The sequence below is a fragment of the Arabidopsis lyrata genome (assembly GCF_000004255.2).
Source record: "Arabidopsis lyrata subsp. lyrata unplaced genomic scaffold ARALYscaffold_7, whole genome shotgun sequence".
Lineage (NCBI taxonomy): Eukaryota > Viridiplantae > Streptophyta > Magnoliopsida > Brassicales > Brassicaceae > Arabidopsis > Arabidopsis lyrata.
In genome coordinates this window covers 20,629,989-20,648,624 of record NW_003302549.1, presented here as the reverse complement: position 1 = coordinate 20,648,624, position 18,636 = coordinate 20,629,989, and the positions used below count along the sequence as shown (strand labels likewise).

At 32.8% G+C, this 18,636-nt stretch overlaps 2 protein-coding genes across 2 annotated transcripts; one reads left to right on the top strand and one right to left on the bottom strand.

The window, feature by feature from the left end:
• Positions 1 to 3,228, top strand: LOC9304608 (THO complex subunit 4D). The gene is made up of 7 exons (XM_021018227.1): positions 1 to 142; positions 579 to 842; positions 1,732 to 1,875; positions 1,957 to 2,025; positions 2,132 to 2,328; positions 2,421 to 2,501; positions 2,834 to 3,228. The coding sequence occupies exons 2-7, from the start codon at positions 630 to 632 to the stop codon at positions 3,012 to 3,014; spliced, it is 885 nt and encodes a 294-aa protein (XP_020873886.1). The 5' UTR covers positions 1 to 142; positions 579 to 629; the 3' UTR covers positions 3,015 to 3,228.
• Positions 3,229 to 3,311: 83 nt separating this feature from the next.
• LOC9306629 lies at positions 3,312 to 6,349 on the bottom strand. Its single transcript, XM_021018226.1, has 5 exons — positions 5,162 to 6,349; positions 4,447 to 4,505; positions 4,237 to 4,365; positions 4,028 to 4,163; positions 3,312 to 3,775 (listed from the first exon to the last, which is right to left on the bottom strand). The coding sequence occupies exons 1-5, from the start codon at positions 5,861 to 5,863 to the stop codon at positions 3,482 to 3,484; spliced, it is 1,320 nt and encodes a 439-aa protein (XP_020873885.1). The 5' UTR covers positions 5,864 to 6,349; the 3' UTR covers positions 3,312 to 3,481.
• Positions 6,350 to 18,636: the final 12,287 nt, after the last annotated feature.

Sequence of the window (18,636 nt, the reverse complement as noted above, 5' to 3'; positions counted from 1 at the left end):
CCTCGTTCCCCTCTCAGCTAAATTCTGATCTGCAATTTAACGAAAGTACGAAACCAAAAGCACAAAACTCATCGAAGCTCCTCAAAAACCCTAAACTCAATCTCTCCATCTCCTCTCGTTCGGATTCTACTGTCTTCTTCTGGTAATTCTTCTTCTTCTTCTATCTTGTTGCGAATCATTCGTCCCCTTGAACCATCTTACTTGATTGATTTCGTTCCACTCTTATCTGCTTGCACGCAATTCCCAGTTTTCGTTTCAATAACTATGACTAGGTTATATAAGATCAATAGATCTAGGGTTTTGATTGATGTTTGTTTAAATTGAGAACGATAGATTTCCCCTTCCTAAGTAATCTAGGGTTTTATCCGATTTCACTGTCTCCATGTGCTACGTTTGTGGTTCTGTTTACCTGATTTCTAGCTCTCAATCTGATAGGATCGAGTTTTTCTATACTGGGTTGCTCTAAATTTGCAATTTTGTTTTAGTCTTAAGAATAAGCCAGTTTTATGATTATGATATGTTTTTACTTGTTCATGGTTTTTGGTGGTAACTAAACAATCTTTCTCTAATCTATGCAGGTTTTCAGATTCAGTTTTATTATTGTGTTTCATAAGACAATTGGAGTGAAGATGTCGGGTGCTTTGAATATGACTCTTGATGAGATTGTTATGAGGGGTAAGACTGCAAGGTCTGGGGGAAGAGGAAATTCTCGTCCTGGTCGTGGTCGTGGCCGTGGTGGTGGTGGATCAAATGGTTTTCTCGGTGGTAGAAGAGGAGCTGGACCTGCTCGAAGAGGTCCTCTTGCTGTGAATGCTCGCCCATCGTCTTTGTCCATTAACAAGGCAAGCACAAAATCTGGGATCTTCTATGTGTATGATTTGGAAATCTGAGTTTCTGTGGTATCATATACCAAAGCATTTACTTCATCATGCTATATCTAAACGATGGGAGAAGCAGGTTTTCTCGTACATGCGAAAAGCCTTGCTTCTGATGATAGTTTGACATTCTTTAGCATTCAGAACCTCGTCTAGGAGGTGATACATGCTTCTTTCTAGTTCATGGAGATGATTTCATTTAGGCAAACCTCTTACCCCTGCAGTTTCAGTGTACTTTGTGGTTTATGTTGTTAAATTGTGAGGACTTTGGCAGACAAGTTATTGGTTGCTTTTGCAACAGTACTTCGAAGCTGAGGAGCTTCAGTAAGATGAAGACCAATATTTGTTCTTCCAGTAGATAAGTTAGACATGTTGATTGTTGTGCTTTTCAGCCACAGCTTAAAATCCTCCAAAGATATGTGGTGTTGTGGCGTTTGAGGAATGTTCAGTAACTGTTCTTGCAGTAAATACGCTTTGTAGTGACTTAACCTTACCCCTACACAGTCTATCTGTATAATACATGAAGTTAGTGATGAACCTCATGCTACATCTGGATTTTCTTCAGCATGCTATGAGCGTCTTGGTTTTACTTTTATCATCATAGCCTTGGTACAAAGAGTTTGTTTTGGAATCGGATCAGTGACCAATATGCAGTCAGTCAAATTCATTGTTCCTCCATTTCATTTGGTTTTCTCATTGGGTGGTTCTTGACTACTCGGTGGAGCTCATTACTTTGACTGCTTTTCGCTCTTTCAGCCAAATGGGTGGTCTCTTCTTTGGAATTTTTTTTTCGTTGACATTGTTTTTGAAGTTCGACAGACATGTTGTACTGAAGTGATTATGTTCTATTGAATAGCCTGTCCGTAGGGTCAGGAGCTTGCCATGGCAAAGTGGTTTGTTTGAAGATGGCTTAAGAGCTGCTGGGGTATCAGGAGTTGAAGTTGGAACTAGGCTCCATGTTACAAATCTGGACCAGGGTGTGACAAATGAAGATATAAGGGTATAATCAGACTTCTATAATATGTGCTTTTGTTTTTTTAGAGGGGAGCCAGACACTAAAATGTATCTTCGTGGAATCTAGGAACTCTTCTCTGAGATTGGGGAGGTAGAGCGTTATGCGATTCATTATGATAAAAATGGGCGTCCAAGTGTAAGTCCTCACAAATCTTTATCATTCCCATTCTCTTCATGATTGTGAAAAACTTTATCTTATATGTTTTCTAACAGTGATTTTGTTTTGTGCCATGGAACTACAGGGCACAGCTGAAGTGGTGTATCCAAGAAGAAGTGATGCATTTCAAGCTCTGAAGAAATACAACAATGTATTATTGGATGGAAGGCCAATGAGACTTGAGATTTTGGGTGGCAACAATTCCGAGGCTCCTTTATCTGGTCGTGTGAATGTGAATGTCACTGGTCTCAACGGAAGGCTGAAGAGGACTGTTGTTATCCAGTATGAATTTCTGTTCCTTTTTTCAGTAATGGCATGAATAACTGCTGTGAGACTAAATCCAAGACTTACACATTCTTCTCTGATGCTTGTAGACAAGGAGGAGGGAGAGGAAGAGTTAGAGGAGGGAGAGGAGGAAGAGGTCCAGCTCCTACTATCAGTCGTCGCCTTCCAATGTAAGTATAATTCCGTTCTCTTTAATACCTGTAGGGGAGAACCAAACTGAGATTTGTCAAACTGGAACCGAACTGACTTTCATAATAACAAATATCTAATTTGATGCAACCAAATAAATCACAACTCATAGTTAGTTGACTTCTTTTGTTTTGAAAAATGTTTTGTTTTTTGTCAAAAGCCTCATCGAGGCAAACCAACTTGAGATAAACGTCAGTTATAGTTTGCACTTCTTTTCCAAACCCGAAACCTTAAAAACCCAACCGAAAAATCAAATGCTTAGGTCTACCTTATTAGATCGAAATAATAAATGTTTTATTTCTTTTGGTGGCAGTCATAACCAGCAGGGAGGGATGAGAGGGGGAAGAGGCGGGTTTCGTGGTAGAGGGCGTGGTGGTGGCGGCCGTGGTCGTGGTGGTGGAAGAGGAAATGGAAAGAAGCCAGTGGAAAAGTCAGCTGCTGATCTTGACAAGGATCTTGAGAGCTATCACGCTGATGCTATGAACACCTCTTAAATCCAGCAACAAATCTGTGTTGTTGTTCTTACTACTTAACTAGTTTCAGATGATATCATGCTTCTCTCTTTTTTTCATGCTCTTCGTTTCTAGTGATTTTATGGTTTTGTTGGTGGTTTGATTGTGTAAAGTAAATGAAAGCTGTTAAGAATCATCTAGTCGTCTTAAATTTGTTTTTTTCTTAATAAAAATTGGAATGAGTAATTTATAGTTAGTTTTGGGTATTTACCAAATTAACTCTTTTAAGATTTAAGTTCTACTTGAGATTTTACATGGAGGTTAAAAAAGTGAGAACGATTTGGACAAAATTTTCTTTACTTGTCTTGTCTCAGACCAATTTCAACCGGATTATAGACATTCTCTCACAAATCCAGTAATCCACAAGCCTAGAATTGCATGTACAGTACATGATGAACAAAATTGAGTAAAAACAAACCCAATCCAATCACAATCGATCCGACATAAGGCTACCTTTCAGGAACAAAGTTATCGTTGAAAACGAATTCTCCCGAATCACTTCGATGGAAAAGCTTTTCCACCACTTCATCCCAATTCTTCTTCTTCGTTTTTGACTCCGCCGATGCATCTCCATTATTGCATTCTTCTTCTTCTTCAGCGGTGGACACTGCGTGTGGGATATTGAGACTAACCGCTCTCTCCAACGCATCTTTGTGCTCTTTCTCTAAAGTGTTTAACCTCTCCATTCTCTTTTCTTTTGGTGGCATTGTTGCCACTGTCTCTGAACTCTTCTCTCTCAATATCTGTAACCACAAAACACAAAACCCACCATTTTTAAAAGCCTAACTAATCTCTTAATATTTTGAGGAGGAATTGTAAAAATGGCTCAAAATAGTTTTTCCTAATGCCTAACTAATACATAAATATGCATCCTGTTCTTTTCATGATTTCATCTATATATTGTCTTAGAATTTTTCCTAACTATCGCATAATATATTTGTTTGTGTGGTCTTGTTTTTGTTTTGCTTAACTTAGATATAAAAAATAAATGTCACCTGCAATGCCTTTTCTGCTTCTCTTTCTATCCATAGAATCGCATGATCAGACGTTGCATTCGATGATAATACAATATGTTCAAATCTACCATCCACGGGAATTGCCGTTCTCACTTCAGGAGGAAACCTTCCACATCTAAATATAAACAATAATCAGAGGAAAAACACAAATGAATTTAGATAAGAAATGGCACTAACTTCATTATTACCTGCAAAATTTTCGCTCAACGATATGATAAATTCGACCAGGAGCATATAGTCTTCTAGGATCTCTTAGTTTCCGACCTTCTGGTATAAATGTATCCCTCAAACAAACTAAAAACAACAAGCAAGGCAAGCTGTCCAAACAACAAATACAAAATGTTGAATTAACTATGATAAGTTCATACCAACAAGAAAAGAGAAGTTCCGACACTTACCAGAATACGGATTTGAAAATATCCTCCAACGGTGTCGCCGTTCTTGGTAAAAAATCATCCTATTATCCCACAAACACTAAGTTTTGTTAAAATTCGTCTACTTAGTAGTAACTAGTAAGTACCTTACTCTATGAAAATTCTCTCTATAGATACCTTTCTTAACAACTAAACAACCTCCCAAAACTAGTACAAAATTCACCAGAATATTCAGATCAAACTCAAGAAGCAAAAAGAAAAATTCAATTTGTCGATTCAATGTATAAAGCACAAAAGCATATTCTTAACTTACGGATGATGATTATGACAATGCTTGGTCAACAATGAACCAACCACCACCATCCAAAAAGACAGTTACAAAAATAATTTAATTTTCATATCAAAAACTATAAAAATATTCAAAATCGTTTATAAATCAACAAATTAGTTGTCAAAATCAAATCTCTAACCCCTTAAACAACTAAACCAAAACCCTTAAATACTTAATTTACCTAAGCAAAATTTCATAATTACAAGAAAGATTTAACCTTTCTGATATATTATTATTTTTTTTGTTAAAAAATTATCAATTATCCCACATTTAACATTGCAAATCCAGTGTCTAAAATCAGCTAAATTTACGAAATTCACATAAACTTTTTTACTTCTACTTCACTAATCTATTTTTCTTGAATCATTTTATAAGTAATAACAAAAAATGAGTTAAAAAAAGTTTAACCTGTAAAATAACAGAGAAGATGACGTCAGCATACTTAACGGCGAGATTAAGCGACATACATCTCGCCGGAGCTAAAGCAAAACACCGAATCTTACTCCTCGGAATACCACCAATCATCTCCGGTTTATTAACAACCAAAACCGCCATCAAAGCAGCAACACCAGAACCTAAAGAATGACCAGCAAAAACCAAATCATACTCTTTACCATTCTCTTCCCAAACTCTCCTAAGTGTTTCAGATTCTTGATTCAAAACCCAAGCAGCAGATTTCAATAACCCACGATGCACGAAACCACCACCAAGCATTTTCTGACCTAATTTGTTATCTAAAAGAATCTTGTAATCACTCTCTTTAGCTAAGTTCAAACCACGAATCGCTAAAACAATCTCACGGTGGTTGTGATCTATGTAGATTATGTACGGTGGAGATCTTCCTAGGGTTTTTTCGTGTGTCACACGTTTGATGACCCAATCAGGGTTTAGATCGAAAGTTCCTAATGAAGGTGAGATTTTAGGGTTTCTTAGATCGGGTTCGTAGACGGCGAGGATTACACGGCTGATTCTTGGGATTGGTTCGAATTCTTCAGGTGTTGCTGATGTCCACGTGGCACTATCGTCGGAGCCTACGTGTGTGCATCGTTTCCATGCCCATCGACTGAATCCGACGCAGAAGACACATTCTAGTCCACAAGCTACTGACATTTTTGGGGCTTTGAGGAGGAAAAATTGAAACTTTTTAGATAAAGGTGAGATTTTTTTGAAATTAGAGATTTTGGGGTTTCAGAATTCAGAGGAAAGATTGAAACTTTTTGACTCAAAGATGAGATTTGAGAATTTGGGTCTTTTGAAGAGTAGAGATTTGGGGGTTTTTGAGGAGGAAAGATTGAAAATTTTGAGATAAAGGTGAGATTTTTGGAACTAGGAATTGGTGAGAGGATACAAAATTTTGACTTAAAAGTTGAGATTTTTAGCAGACTTGGGTTGTTGAAGAATTAAGATTTGGTTTTTGTTTTTTTTCAGAGGAAGAAAATCCGATATTTGAGAGTATTAATTGGTCAAATTTCGAGGTCGAATGAGAAATTAGAGAACTTGAGATTTGAAGAATATAGAAAAGGTTTTTTTTTTTGGAAAAATTAAGATTTGGTGAAATACATGGAAAAAAATGTAATTTTCAGAGGGATTAAGGGAAAGGATAATTTGACTTTATAACCAACAAAAATTTGTAATAAAGACAGATTTAGTCCCTCTCAATCTCTCTCTCCCTTCTCTCTCTCCACGTCCCTCTCTTATCTCTCTCCCTCTGTTCTTCTCTCCTTCCCTCTCTCTCTCCACGTCCCTCTCTTCTTTCTCTCTCCCCCTCTCTTCTTTCTCTCTCTCCCCCTCTCTTCTTCCCTCTCTCTCTTCACGCACCTCTTTTCTCTCTCTCTTCACGCCTTCATTTTCTTCGTGAGACTGAAAGGATTTTATTGTCTTTTCATACACCACATGTGTTACTCACTTAATATCCAAGATTATGGTGTTATAAATTTAATAACTTTTTCAAAATTGGCTACTTTTGCAAATCACCCTTAAGGGAAATGGATCGACATCGAAGGAAAAAAAAAAGTAGCAATAAAGAAGAAGATACCAGCTAAGTAAAAGACAGATAAGAGAGAGTATCTCTCTGGGTGTTTCGAGACACGGACAGGCAGAGCCCAAAAAGCAAGAATTGAAGAACATGTCCATTTTCTATTAAAAAGCCTAATTTTGTTCCTTTTTTTGTATTTATTTATGTGTTAGTATTAGTTTATGCAAGTCTTGTGAATTTATGAAAATCTTTGATTCTTGTCCCTTTAATTTACAAAAAATTGAAAATGTCTGATTAAAAAAATGAAAATATTTGATTCTCATTTGATTACCCATATGTACAAGGAAAGCTAATGTTAACCGGAGTATTATATTTATTTTAAGGTAGTGATGAGAAATAGAGTTATTGTGGATTTCACAAAAGTTTTGTGAAAACCGTACTCTAAACACCAATCAACATTTTTTATTACTGTGTTTTTCTGAGTGATTTTCGAAAGTGTGTCTATGTACTTGGTATCTATTTCGCTATGAGTACAATTAATGACGAAAATTCTGATATAAATATGTTTTGCTGGTTTCTCTCTTATTACTATAAACTAATAACTAGAAAATTGACAAATTGTAGTATATCATAGTAGTAAATGCGATATATATATATTTGGGAAAATTGGAAATAAAGGACAAATAATTAAACTATTGTCCATCTATGCATTCTATATTCATGATTGGTCATATATACTTTAATATTGGTCATATATGATTTCATATAATTAAAATCCCAATATGCCCCCAATCTTTTAAAATTTTACTAAACTATTAAAAAAATTCAAAATTAAATTGATTTCTTTCTAAAAACAATTTGGAAAAAATATATGACAAAATCAACATTTATTTACATTCCATTATTTATTTTGCCGTAGATAATTTCATATCTTCTTCTTCTTTGATTCTCTTGCTCATCAAAGTTAAGCTTACGTAATTGTTCTCTCCTCTCTAATAACGCCATATTAAATAAATTTTTTTTTCTTCTTCTTCTTCAATCTCTCTCTCTATCTCTCTCCCTTGATTTCAATTTCTTTATGGAGCACAACTATAATTTTCCGGGTTTTGAAACAAGAAATTAAGCGTAATCTATAGGAAAAAGTGTTAAGTATAAAGAAAAATTCTAATTTGTGTTATAATTTATTCACTTAGGTATAAAGACTTTTAAAGTATTCAAAATTCAACTAATTTTCCGGGTTTTGAGACAAGAAATTAAGCGTAATCTATAGGAAAAAGTGTGAAGTATAAAGAAAAATTATAATTTGTGTTATAATTTATTCACTTAGGTATAAAGAATTTTTAAGTATTCAGAATTCAACTTCTGTAATTTTCAGATGTAATCAAATTCACTATATTCAATTTCCATATTTTAAGATTTTTTTAAAAATATAAATTAGATAGAATGTACTTTCTAATTTTTATAGAATAAAAAAAATCTCAAGAATATGTTTTCTAACATTCTTAGAACATGAGTAAATGTTAGAAAACATATTCTAATTTTTGTAGAACAAAGAACAAAGTATAGAATATGTATTCTAAAAGTCGTAGAAACTAGTATTCTAAATACCGGAGAACAGAAATGACTTCTAAATTTTGTAGAACATGTAGAGTGTGTAGAATACATAATCTAAATTTTGTAGGACATGCAGAGTGTATAGAATATACATTCTAATTTCAGAAGACATATTCTAAACTTTATAGATCAAATTATATCCATCTAAAACGAAAACAAAACAATATATTTTTGACATTTTATATATCTTCATGTCTTCTTTATCATTTTAATACATATTTTTCTTAATTATTTTTGAAACAATTGGTTCAATCTTATGCAAGGGGTAGTTTAGGAATAGCTGATATTTGTTCATAGAATTCATATATGGACAAATACTTAAATATTTATCCTTTATTTCCAATTTTTCCATATTTTTCGTAAAGCAGATAATTTGTCGAGATTATAAACTGAGAAATCGGTACTTGCTTTAATGACCTATGAACTTTTCCTTTTTAATCTTGTTTTTATCGTTTGGTTGAAATCAGCATGAGATATTTCTTTACAACTTGGAAATCTATGTTACAATTTCGAATTTATCTGCTTTACGAAAACTTCATTAGTTTTGATTAGTTTCTAGGTCATTTTTAGGTTGTTGATGATTGTTAACCGGTAGATTATGTTTCTCTGTGATTATAGGATTACCGAACATAGAAACTCGTAAATCTACCAATACTTGAGCCCACCATGGTCAGGCCCGGCCCTGCACTGCACCAATTTTGAAGAAACATTTGTATTGAGCCTCAAATTTTTGAGACCATTTTGTTGAGAATTTTTTTTTTCTTTTTTTTTTTTAAAAAAAATTAGACCTCAAAATTATAAAATAAGCCTGAAATTAGCCAAAAAAATTCCACAATTAGTAAAAAAGTCTCGTTATTAACAAATAATGTCCAGAATTTTTTTTCAAAATAATAAATAAAAATTATGAATATCTCATAATTTGTAAAAAAAAAATTTAACAATTTTTACTTTTTAAAGAGGCCTTAATTTTATTTTCGTATTTGGCCTCAAATTTTACCGGACCGGCACTGACCATGGCTCAACAAAGATGTATGTTTTTTACTGTCTGTTATCAGATTTTGAGATTATATTTTCTGCTTTGTTAAGTAACACTTTGTTTTATGCTTTTGATGGAAAACAGACTTTTGTTGGTGCATAAGTCTAACACGTCAACATGATGCTCTTTTGAAAATGGAGAATGTTTCAAGTCCTGATTAGTCACTTTCGATCCAGGAGCTGATGGATTGCATGGACAAGCAACTCCTAACTGCTGTTGAAGCTTTACCCGACATCAATGATGCTTTAGTAGTTCTTCAACACCGCAGGACTGTTCTCCAATAACATTGTCCTTTGACGTATTCGATAAATCGGACAGCCCTAAAAGATGATGTAACTTTTCAATTGTACATTGTGGCCTTGAATGGGGAAACAGAACAAAGGTGGTTCATTAGAGGAAGAAGATGATCTGTACTTGTGTTTCCATTCAGACAAAAGTTAACAATTAGCAAACCATCTGCTTTTGAACCACATAAAATAAAAAAAAAGAATTTTTTTTTTTGTTTGCTCATACTTTCTTTTTTGTTAGCGGGACGGTTCGTCCATACCTAAATAGTGGTGGATTGGTGTGAGATCTGCTTTTTTTTTACTGAAGTTTATTTTTTTATTCTCTTTTCTTTTTCCAAAATATAAAACATTAACTGTGCTATTTTTTTTATCTAGTCTACAATATATATTCATAAATATTGTTTAGACCACCCAAATTTTATGTTACATCTTTTAATTATATTAATGATTTATTTGTTCATAATAATTATTGTTTTTCTTTCTATTGACATAAGTACACCAAAATTAAGAATCAATTTATTGTGTTAAATACATCAAGATATACATATATCATTTTAGTAGTCCCTTATGAAACACATAATTTATACTTTTACTAATATCCTATATGTATGTAATTTTCAAATTACTACTTCTTCCGTTTTTTTACTTGATGTTTAAACACCGATGAAAGAAATATTTAATTTTTGTTTATATCTAAACTAAAACATCATATATTATCTATTCAACCAGTAGAAAAATAATTTGCAAAATAAAAATATCAAAACTAATAAAAATTAATTAATATAGTATTAAAAACTTAAAACATCATCTAATTTAGAAGAAATTTTTTTTCTCCTAAAAAATCAACTAAAAAGGAACTAAGGAAGTAGTACTCTAGATAAATTATATGGATTTGCAAACTAAATTTTTATAGATTCTTAATTAATTTTTGTTCATAATCATGAGTACATATTTAACATAATTTATAATACTATGTATTTATTTTTCAGTAAATGTTTTATCTAAATAATATTGTTTGAACCGCATCACTTGATCCTCTTTTACCATTCACACATATTTTGAACCGCCAAATTTGTTTGATCCGCTTTTTTCCGTCAGATCCGTTTGATCCGCTTTTGTTCTGCTTGATACGCTTGAACCGCTTGATCCGCTCCGCCCGATACGCTTTCTCCATTCGGAGTCAATATGAACAAAAACAATGATCCGCTAACTACAATATTAACGCAGTAAATAATGAGTGTATCAACTACGTTTCTTTTGTGATCAATTTTTTTATGCAAATACAATGTTACTTTATCATTTAACTTAACCAAATTTTACATGATAACATAATAATATAAATCAAATATTAGAGATATTTATCTATTTATTTATTTGAAACTATTTTCTGTTTAATGTTTTACATATGTATAATAATAAATATATTTATTGTATTTATAGATTATAATCAAGAATATGTTAAACCAATACTATAAATTTATTTAATATAATTATTTTTAGTATGTATCGTTTATGTAAAAGATTTGCTTTCACCATTCAACACATATTCTAAAGCGTTCGAACCGCTTGATCCGCACTTGTACCACTAGATCTGCTTAATCCACTTTTGTTCTGCTTGATACGCTTGATCCGCTTGATCTGCTATGCTCGATACGCTTTCTCCATTCGGAGCCTATATTTGATTCAGTTGATTACTTGATAACTCACATCACATTTTGATTCTCTTAGCCATCATTAGCTCCATATAGAACATACAGTCTAAGGATTTGAATGTTATGACAGAAATTTGGCAGTCTAACTTGTGGGATAGGTGAACTGTATTTAGTTTACCAATTAGGAAAAAAGTAGAAAAGTGGGCTATCTGCATGCAAAAAATTTTTTTTTGTCTTTTTGTGATAAAAGCAGGTCAAATTAGATAATTATCTCCCATACGTTAATTGAAGTGGTCCAACAACAGTTCATCAATTTTTAATAATAAAAAACGAAAATCAAAATATTTTTCTTCTATAAAAACACAAACACTATTTTGTACTTCACACATTACATCACATTACACAAAAGGTGAGTGTCTTGCTCTCTCTCTTTCTTTCTTTTACGTTGCTTTTTTTTTTTTTTTGTAGAATGTAACTTTTTTTTTTTTACAAAACTAGAAATAAATATTATAGTATTTATTTATTTATGTATAGTATAAATATCTTTTATGAATTGTTATAATTGTGTAGTTTATATCTCTATCCTAATTTTTTCTTCAAGGTGTTAAAATATAGAGACTAAACAAATTAGTAAATCAACTTTATGTATGTTATTTTAGTATAAATCAATTTTTAAATATTATTTAAATAGATAGATGAGTTTTCTTCTAAAAAAATAATTCCTATAATTTTAAATATTTGTATATTAATAATGAAATTGGTAAAACTATTAATTTAAAAAAGTATGTCTTACATGACAGTATTATAAGAAGTGGTTCAAGTGGAAATAGCAACGTTAAAAATCAAAGGGAACCTTATCTACAGGTATACATTAATTTTTTTATCCTAATTTTGTTTTGATGTTTATGTTAAATTTATTGATGTCATTAGTTATGCATATTTATTATTTTTTCATGCAATAATGTAGATTAAAATTTCGTTTATATGATGTAGAATCGTAGGGAACAATATTAGCCAAACAACATAAATATATGTTTTGTTAATCATTTATAGATTCATGCATCATTCTAATTTTTTCAAATATTTATTTTTAACTTTCTAATTTACTACTACATCTTTACTTTGCAATATTCTAGTAAAAGAAGTTTGTTAGTTTAAAGTAATTAAATTTATATTGCTTCTTATAAGTTTATTTAGTATTAGTTTAATTAATATTTTATTTTTAGTATATACTTTGAAATATACTTATTTTTTAATATATACTTATTTTTTAATATATACTTTTATTTTTAATAGATACTTTTATTTTTATATATACTTACAAATAGAATAATTCAAAATTATGATATTTAAAATGATATGCTTTTTATGATGTAGATATGCATAATAATTTCATACATATTAATTTGTAAATGATGTTTGATTGTAGATAACTCTAAATTTCTATCTTTCATTGTTTATATTTAATAAATGTGTAATATTTACATAATTTTTTTTATTGTCACACAACATATTATTTAGTATATTATTATTTGTTTTAGTATTACTTATATTATTTTTAAAATTGTAGATATGGCGTCGAATAGACGACAAAACACAGATTTTTCAGAAGAAGAAGATTTAAATCTTCCCACAGAAACATCAGCACAGGTATGTTTGTTAGAAATTATATTTTTTTTGAATTTTCAAGTAATTAGAATTTAAATAACAAAGTAATTAAAATTTTTCATAATTTGTAGAGTGAAGATAATTTTAAATGGACTCCTAACCGAGAAACAATATTTCTTGAGTTGTACGATCAAGCAATTGCCATGGGCAATTATCGTTTCAAATATCCTACACCCCTTGGTAGAGAATTTATCGTTGACAAGTTTAACAAGGAGTTTAATCTAAACGTAAATTATCGGTTCTTCAAAGAAAAACTTGATCAACTAAAAAGAAAGTACAAGAAATACAAGCATCTTATGAAAGATTCCACGGGCATCTCGGTTGATACTACTACATCTGTGATATCGGCATCTAACTCATGGTGGCAAGAGCGTGAAGTAAGTATTTATAATGTCTCTCATGACCAAAATATAATTTAGTAAAATTTAAAAAAGATTTATAAGCTAAAAAATTTATTATCTTATTAACAGGTACGTAAAATTGTCAAATCATTTAAACGAAAGCCGCCAGAGCTTTGGGATGTGATGCAACGATGTTTCATATTATATGACGTCCACTTGCAGCCTCAATTCTCTGTGAACCAAAGAAGAGAACAGCTAAGGAATGATTGTCTGGATAATGATGAAGGTCATATATACTTTGAAACATATGATGGTGATATGCAAGACAGTCAAGTTCCTGAGACACAAGAAAATGAAGAGGTGTATCGTGTTAACATTGATGATGAAACACGTCAGTCCAATGCGTTCATCCGTGAAAGTTTGCATCATAATTCGTCACCCGATGCTCCTTTTCAGATTCCTACATCCAGAACTCAACAACGAGGTGGAGTAAGGCGTGGAAGTAGTTCGCAAAGAGGTGCAGGAAACTCCCAAATTTCTACCAGGAGTGGTTCACGAGGAAGGCGTAGAAAACAATCATTTGAAACAACCCTAACAGATACAATAACTGGCTTCAGAGAGTTTTGATATCTTGTGTTTTTGCTCCTTTTTAAGCTTTCTTTCTCTTAGTTTTCCATCATTTTGCATTCATGTCCTTAGGTGCATATTTATATTGCATTTCTTATTTTTAGGTTCTTGTAGTGAAGTATGGAGTTTTGGAGGCAAATGAAGTTGAAAGAAGTGAAGAATCAAAGAATCAAGAGGAGGATGAAAGCAATTGACCAGTTGGTCGATTGGGACCAATCCAGACACGCGGACGAGAAGGAGTCGAGGAAGCAGTCGACCAGTTGGTCGATTGCTTGGTCGATTGACTCGTTGATTGCTTGGTCGATTGACTGGTCGATTGCCTGGCGATTGAGTACTTAAACCGGATCAAAACCCGGTTTGTTCCGGGTTGATCCGGTTCATTTTATTTTTCTATAAATATGTCTAAACCTAATTTCTAGATTTTACATGCTACCTAAGCCTAGTTTTCTTAATTTCTCTTTTTAATCAAGTTTAAACCTTTGTGATTCTTGCTTTTATATAAGTATTTCTTTAGATTCAACTTCTATCTTTCTCTTATACTCTTCTTCTTCAAGGACTAATGTCAACTCCTTGGATTTTCATGGCTTTAAGTGAGTAGTCTTCTTAGAGCTTTTGGGTCAAGTAGATTAGGGTGCTTAGGTGATGATTTGTGATGCTTAGGACTTAGTCTTAATATATCCTTACTCCCTAGGTATTCTTAGTGATAGATTAGTTTTGATTAAACTAAGTTTCATGCCCGGAAGGTGTTCGATGAAATTCCCGAAAGAACTTAGTGAGTGCTTAGCATTTCTAGCCAACGGAAATTGATGATTAGGGTGCTAGGTGGTTAGTTAGGCTTGAAATTAATGCATATTAGTCTTGTGATTGCCAATGGAAATTGATGTTAATTGCTTGATTAGTGTAGAGTTATTGCATGGAAGTGAATTAGCTTAAATTAGTGATCTTAGACCTAATGATTAGCAAATGATTGATTGTATTAGCATCATAGATTATCCTTTGTCCACCCAAGTCAGTCAATAACCTTAACCCAAAGGCTTATTCATTAAGCATTTTCATCTTTGACTTTTTGTTGACCTTTATAAGTTGCATTTTTCTCATTTATTTTGCTATTGCTTTATGTTTATGGGTTATTGTTTAGCTTAGACACTTGTTTAGCTTTCTCAATTGCTTTTGGTTTGTTTATTTCATTTGCATTTTTTTTATTTTTGTTTTCATTTCACTTAGGTTGTTAGTTTTAAACCAATCCCTTATTTGCTTAGATTAAGAAATTTTGTGTATTCTTAGTGTCTTAGATCTCTAGTTCTCTGTGGATTCGACCCTTAAGTGCTATAAACGATAACCATTAGATTGTGGTTTTTGGACCTTGAGGAAATATTAATTGATAGAAAAACCACCTAATCAATTTGGCGCCGTTGCCGGGGAACTAAATAGATTTATCATTAGGATTTCAAATTTTCTTGAGACTAAGCTTGTTTCATTTTAGTTTGTTTGGTTACTAACTTTCTTGCAAGTGTTTGTTCATTTTTCAAGATACACTCACAAGGGAGAAAGAAGATGTCTTCCTACATGAATTCTATGTTGAAGCTCATATTGGAAGAACAAGAACGAGGGAGTTTGGAACCCCACAAGCTATCAAGGAGCTTATGAAACATCCACCTCAAGAGAGTATCAACCGGATGGAAACAATGCTCAAGGGAACCAATGTGGATATGGTGAGAGATATCAATCTTCGGAGATGGATTATGACTATGGAGCACTCTATTCTTCCCCAATCTCTAATGAAGAAGAGAATTACAACTTGTTGAAGTTGATTTTGGAAGAGAAAGAGAAGTATAATGAGAGTCTTAGCATGATTGACACCGAGATAGGTGCTTGGACTCAAGGTTCAAGGGTTTCTTAGACAACACACGTGGAGCCTATCAATACCAACCTTACACGATGGCTCGAGGAACAAGAAGAAGAATGCAGTCCTCTTAGTGAAACCAAGACAAAAGAGGTGCTTCCCAATGATATTGGAGAAGTTTTTGAGGAGAATGCTCAAATCAATGATGAATTCCTCCAAGAAGCCAAAGAGTCTATAAGAGAATTAGAATTGCTTCTTGAATGCACGGTTGATGAGAATCTTGTGGTGAGATATGAAGAACAAGTTGAACCCGTGGCAATCTTGAGTTATTCAACTAAGAGCAATGAGAAAAGATTAGGTGTGGTTGGAAAAATATTTGAAGATCCTTGTGAAGGTGTTTTGGTTTTTGAATACATGGTCCGAAAGCATCTTGGTACAATCTCCACCAATGAAGTGAGCATTGATGAACCGAAGAAGGTACTCTTTGAGGAGATTAGGATGAAAAATTTAAGGGGATGGTACTACGATGAATATGATCCGAGTGATACATGGATTCATCTCACTCTATTCCATAGATTCCTCAAGCTTCTTTCAATACTAGAGGTACCACTCCAAATCCTTGTACATATTTTTATTTTTCTCGTCTTTTACATTCTCAATTTCGTTAGTCTTTTCCTCGTTTTTTTTTCTCACACCGACACGGTGTGAAATAAGTTTGGGGGAGAGACTAACCATCTAATGTTGTGTTTTGTTTTGATTTTCTTTCCTTGAGTCTTGCATTGTTAATAGTTATGTTTTTGAGAAAAATCAAAAAAATTTTGAAAAGTTTGAAAAATCCAAAAAATGCATGTAGCTTTGCATATTCATTTATTTTGTTCTAAGATTGAGTATAGAAACATTTAGTTGCATTTGCATATGCACAGGGGATAATGATTTAATTACCTTGTAGAAATTCAAGCTTAGGATTGAATTTAAAGCCCTCAATCATAGTTTATTGTTGCTTGATCATCTTGGAAAAAATGGAAAATCATACTTAGATCTTTGCGTTTTTCGAAAGCAATTTCTACTTGTGTGAAGCTTACATGACTTTGAAGCATCTCTATGAATTTGAACTTAATTTGATTTTAATCTTCTCGCTTATGGATTTTAAATGCATTCTCATGGTTGTCTAAAAGACATATTCGGGTTTTCTTATTCACTTCGCCACTCTTTTGTAAACCCGAATGGCCATTCTCACCTTTAGAATGGTTTCTCATAGCCTAAACCTTAACCTTTTCATTCAAGCCTATGATTGATTGCGAGTGAGGTCTCTTGTTTGAAAATGCTATAGATTATGAAATCTTGAGAGTATTGAGAACGACAAAGTTTTTGCTCTTGTTTTAGCTAGCTTTTGGAACATTTTTGACTAGCTACTAGGTTGGAAATGAAAGAGTTAGGTGGTTAGATTGAATATTTGGGATTGGGTTTGGGAAAAAGATGAAAGAAAGATGAAAAGAAAGGTTTGATCATGCAAATAAAGAGTTCCTAGGGAATAAAGTCAAGATAAAAGCTCTAAGTCTCTAAGTTAAAAGAGAAAGAAAAGTGTGAAGTTAGTTCCCAAAAAGAAAAATAAATTTACAAGGTTATAAGTAATGGGAGCAAAGAAAAACAAAGTAAAGAGCTAATTATTTAAGAGAAATTTTCCCTAGGTGACTACAAAAAGAAAGTGATCTTGAGGTTAGTGATTTAAAAAGACCAAAGTGTCTAGTGTTTGGGGTAGAAAAGAAGAGGAAAAGAAATAGGAGTTTATATCTAAGGCGGGTAGAACAACAAGAGCTTAACTTTGTATGCATAAATTGTTCATGGTCTTAGATGGATTTCATGATTGTCTAGCATTCCTTTTCTTGAGAGAAAGCCACCAAAGTATGAATCTTTTGAAACCACCTCCAAAAACCTTTACCAAAACCGATTGAGAATGATTTACTTTCCATTTGCGAGACCGCGCCAAACACTTGAATGAATGTTAAAGAGATGTTTCAACTTGATTGTGAGTCTTTACTAATAGTTGGAGATTGAAATAGAATCATGCATTGAAATGAGTATGGAAAAGTACGAAAGAGTATGATGATTGACTCAAGCAAATTTGAACTATTTTTAAGGACTTTGAGTTGAATCCTTTGTTTGATATTTTGTGGCTATGAATCCCCACTTTCAAACTTCTTTTCCATCTTATTTCTTAGCCCTTGCTTGAGGACTAGCAAGAGATAAGTTTGGGGGAGTTGATATCTTGTGTTTTTGCTCCTTTTTAAGCTTTGTTTCTCTTAGTTTTCCATCATTTTGCATTCATGTTTAGGTCCTTAGGTGCATATTTACATTGCCTTTCTTATTTTTAGGTTCTTGGAGTGAAGTATGGAGTTTTGGAGGCAAATGGAGTTGAAAGAAGTGAAGAATCAAAGAATCAAGAGGAGGATGAAAGCAATTGACCAGTTGGTCGATTGGGACCAAACCAGACACGTGGACGAGAAGGAGTCGAGGAAGCAGTCGACCAGTAGGTCGATTGCTTGGTCGATTGACTGGTCGATTGCCTGGCGATTGAGTACTTAAACCGGATCAAAACCCGGTTTGTTCCGGGTTGATCCGGTTCATTTTATTTTTCTATAAATATGTCTAAACCTAATTTCTAGATTTTACATGCTACCTAAGCCTAGTTTTCTTAATTTCTCTTTTTAATCAAGTTTAAACCTTTGTGATTCTTGCTTTTATATAAGTATTTCTTTAGATTCAACTTCTATCTTTCTCTTATACTCTTCTTCAAACATGAATCTTCAAGGACTAATGTCAACTCCTTGGATTTTCATGGC

Coding starts and splice junctions, on each gene's coding strand:
- LOC9304608 (XM_021018227.1), top strand. CDS start 630: ATGTCGGGTGCTTTGAATATGACTCTTGATGAGATTGTTATGAGGGGT. Junction 843..1,731: donor CGTCTTTGTCCATTAACAAG/GCAAGCACAAAA, acceptor TCTATTGAATAG/CCTGTCCGTAGGGTCAGGAG. Junction 2,026..2,131: donor ATAAAAATGGGCGTCCAAGT/GTAAGTCCTCAC, acceptor ATGGAACTACAG/GGCACAGCTGAAGTGGTGTA.
- LOC9306629 (XM_021018226.1), bottom strand. CDS start 5,863: ATGTCAGTAGCTTGTGGACTAGAATGTGTCTTCTGCGTCGGATTCAGT. Junction 4,164..4,236: donor GTTGAGCGAAAATTTTGCAG/GTAATAATGAAG, acceptor GTTTATATTTAG/ATGTGGAAGGTTTCCTCCTG. Junction 3,776..4,027: donor AAGCAGAAAAGGCATTGCAG/GTGACATTTATT, acceptor TTGTGGTTACAG/ATATTGAGAGAGAAGAGTTC.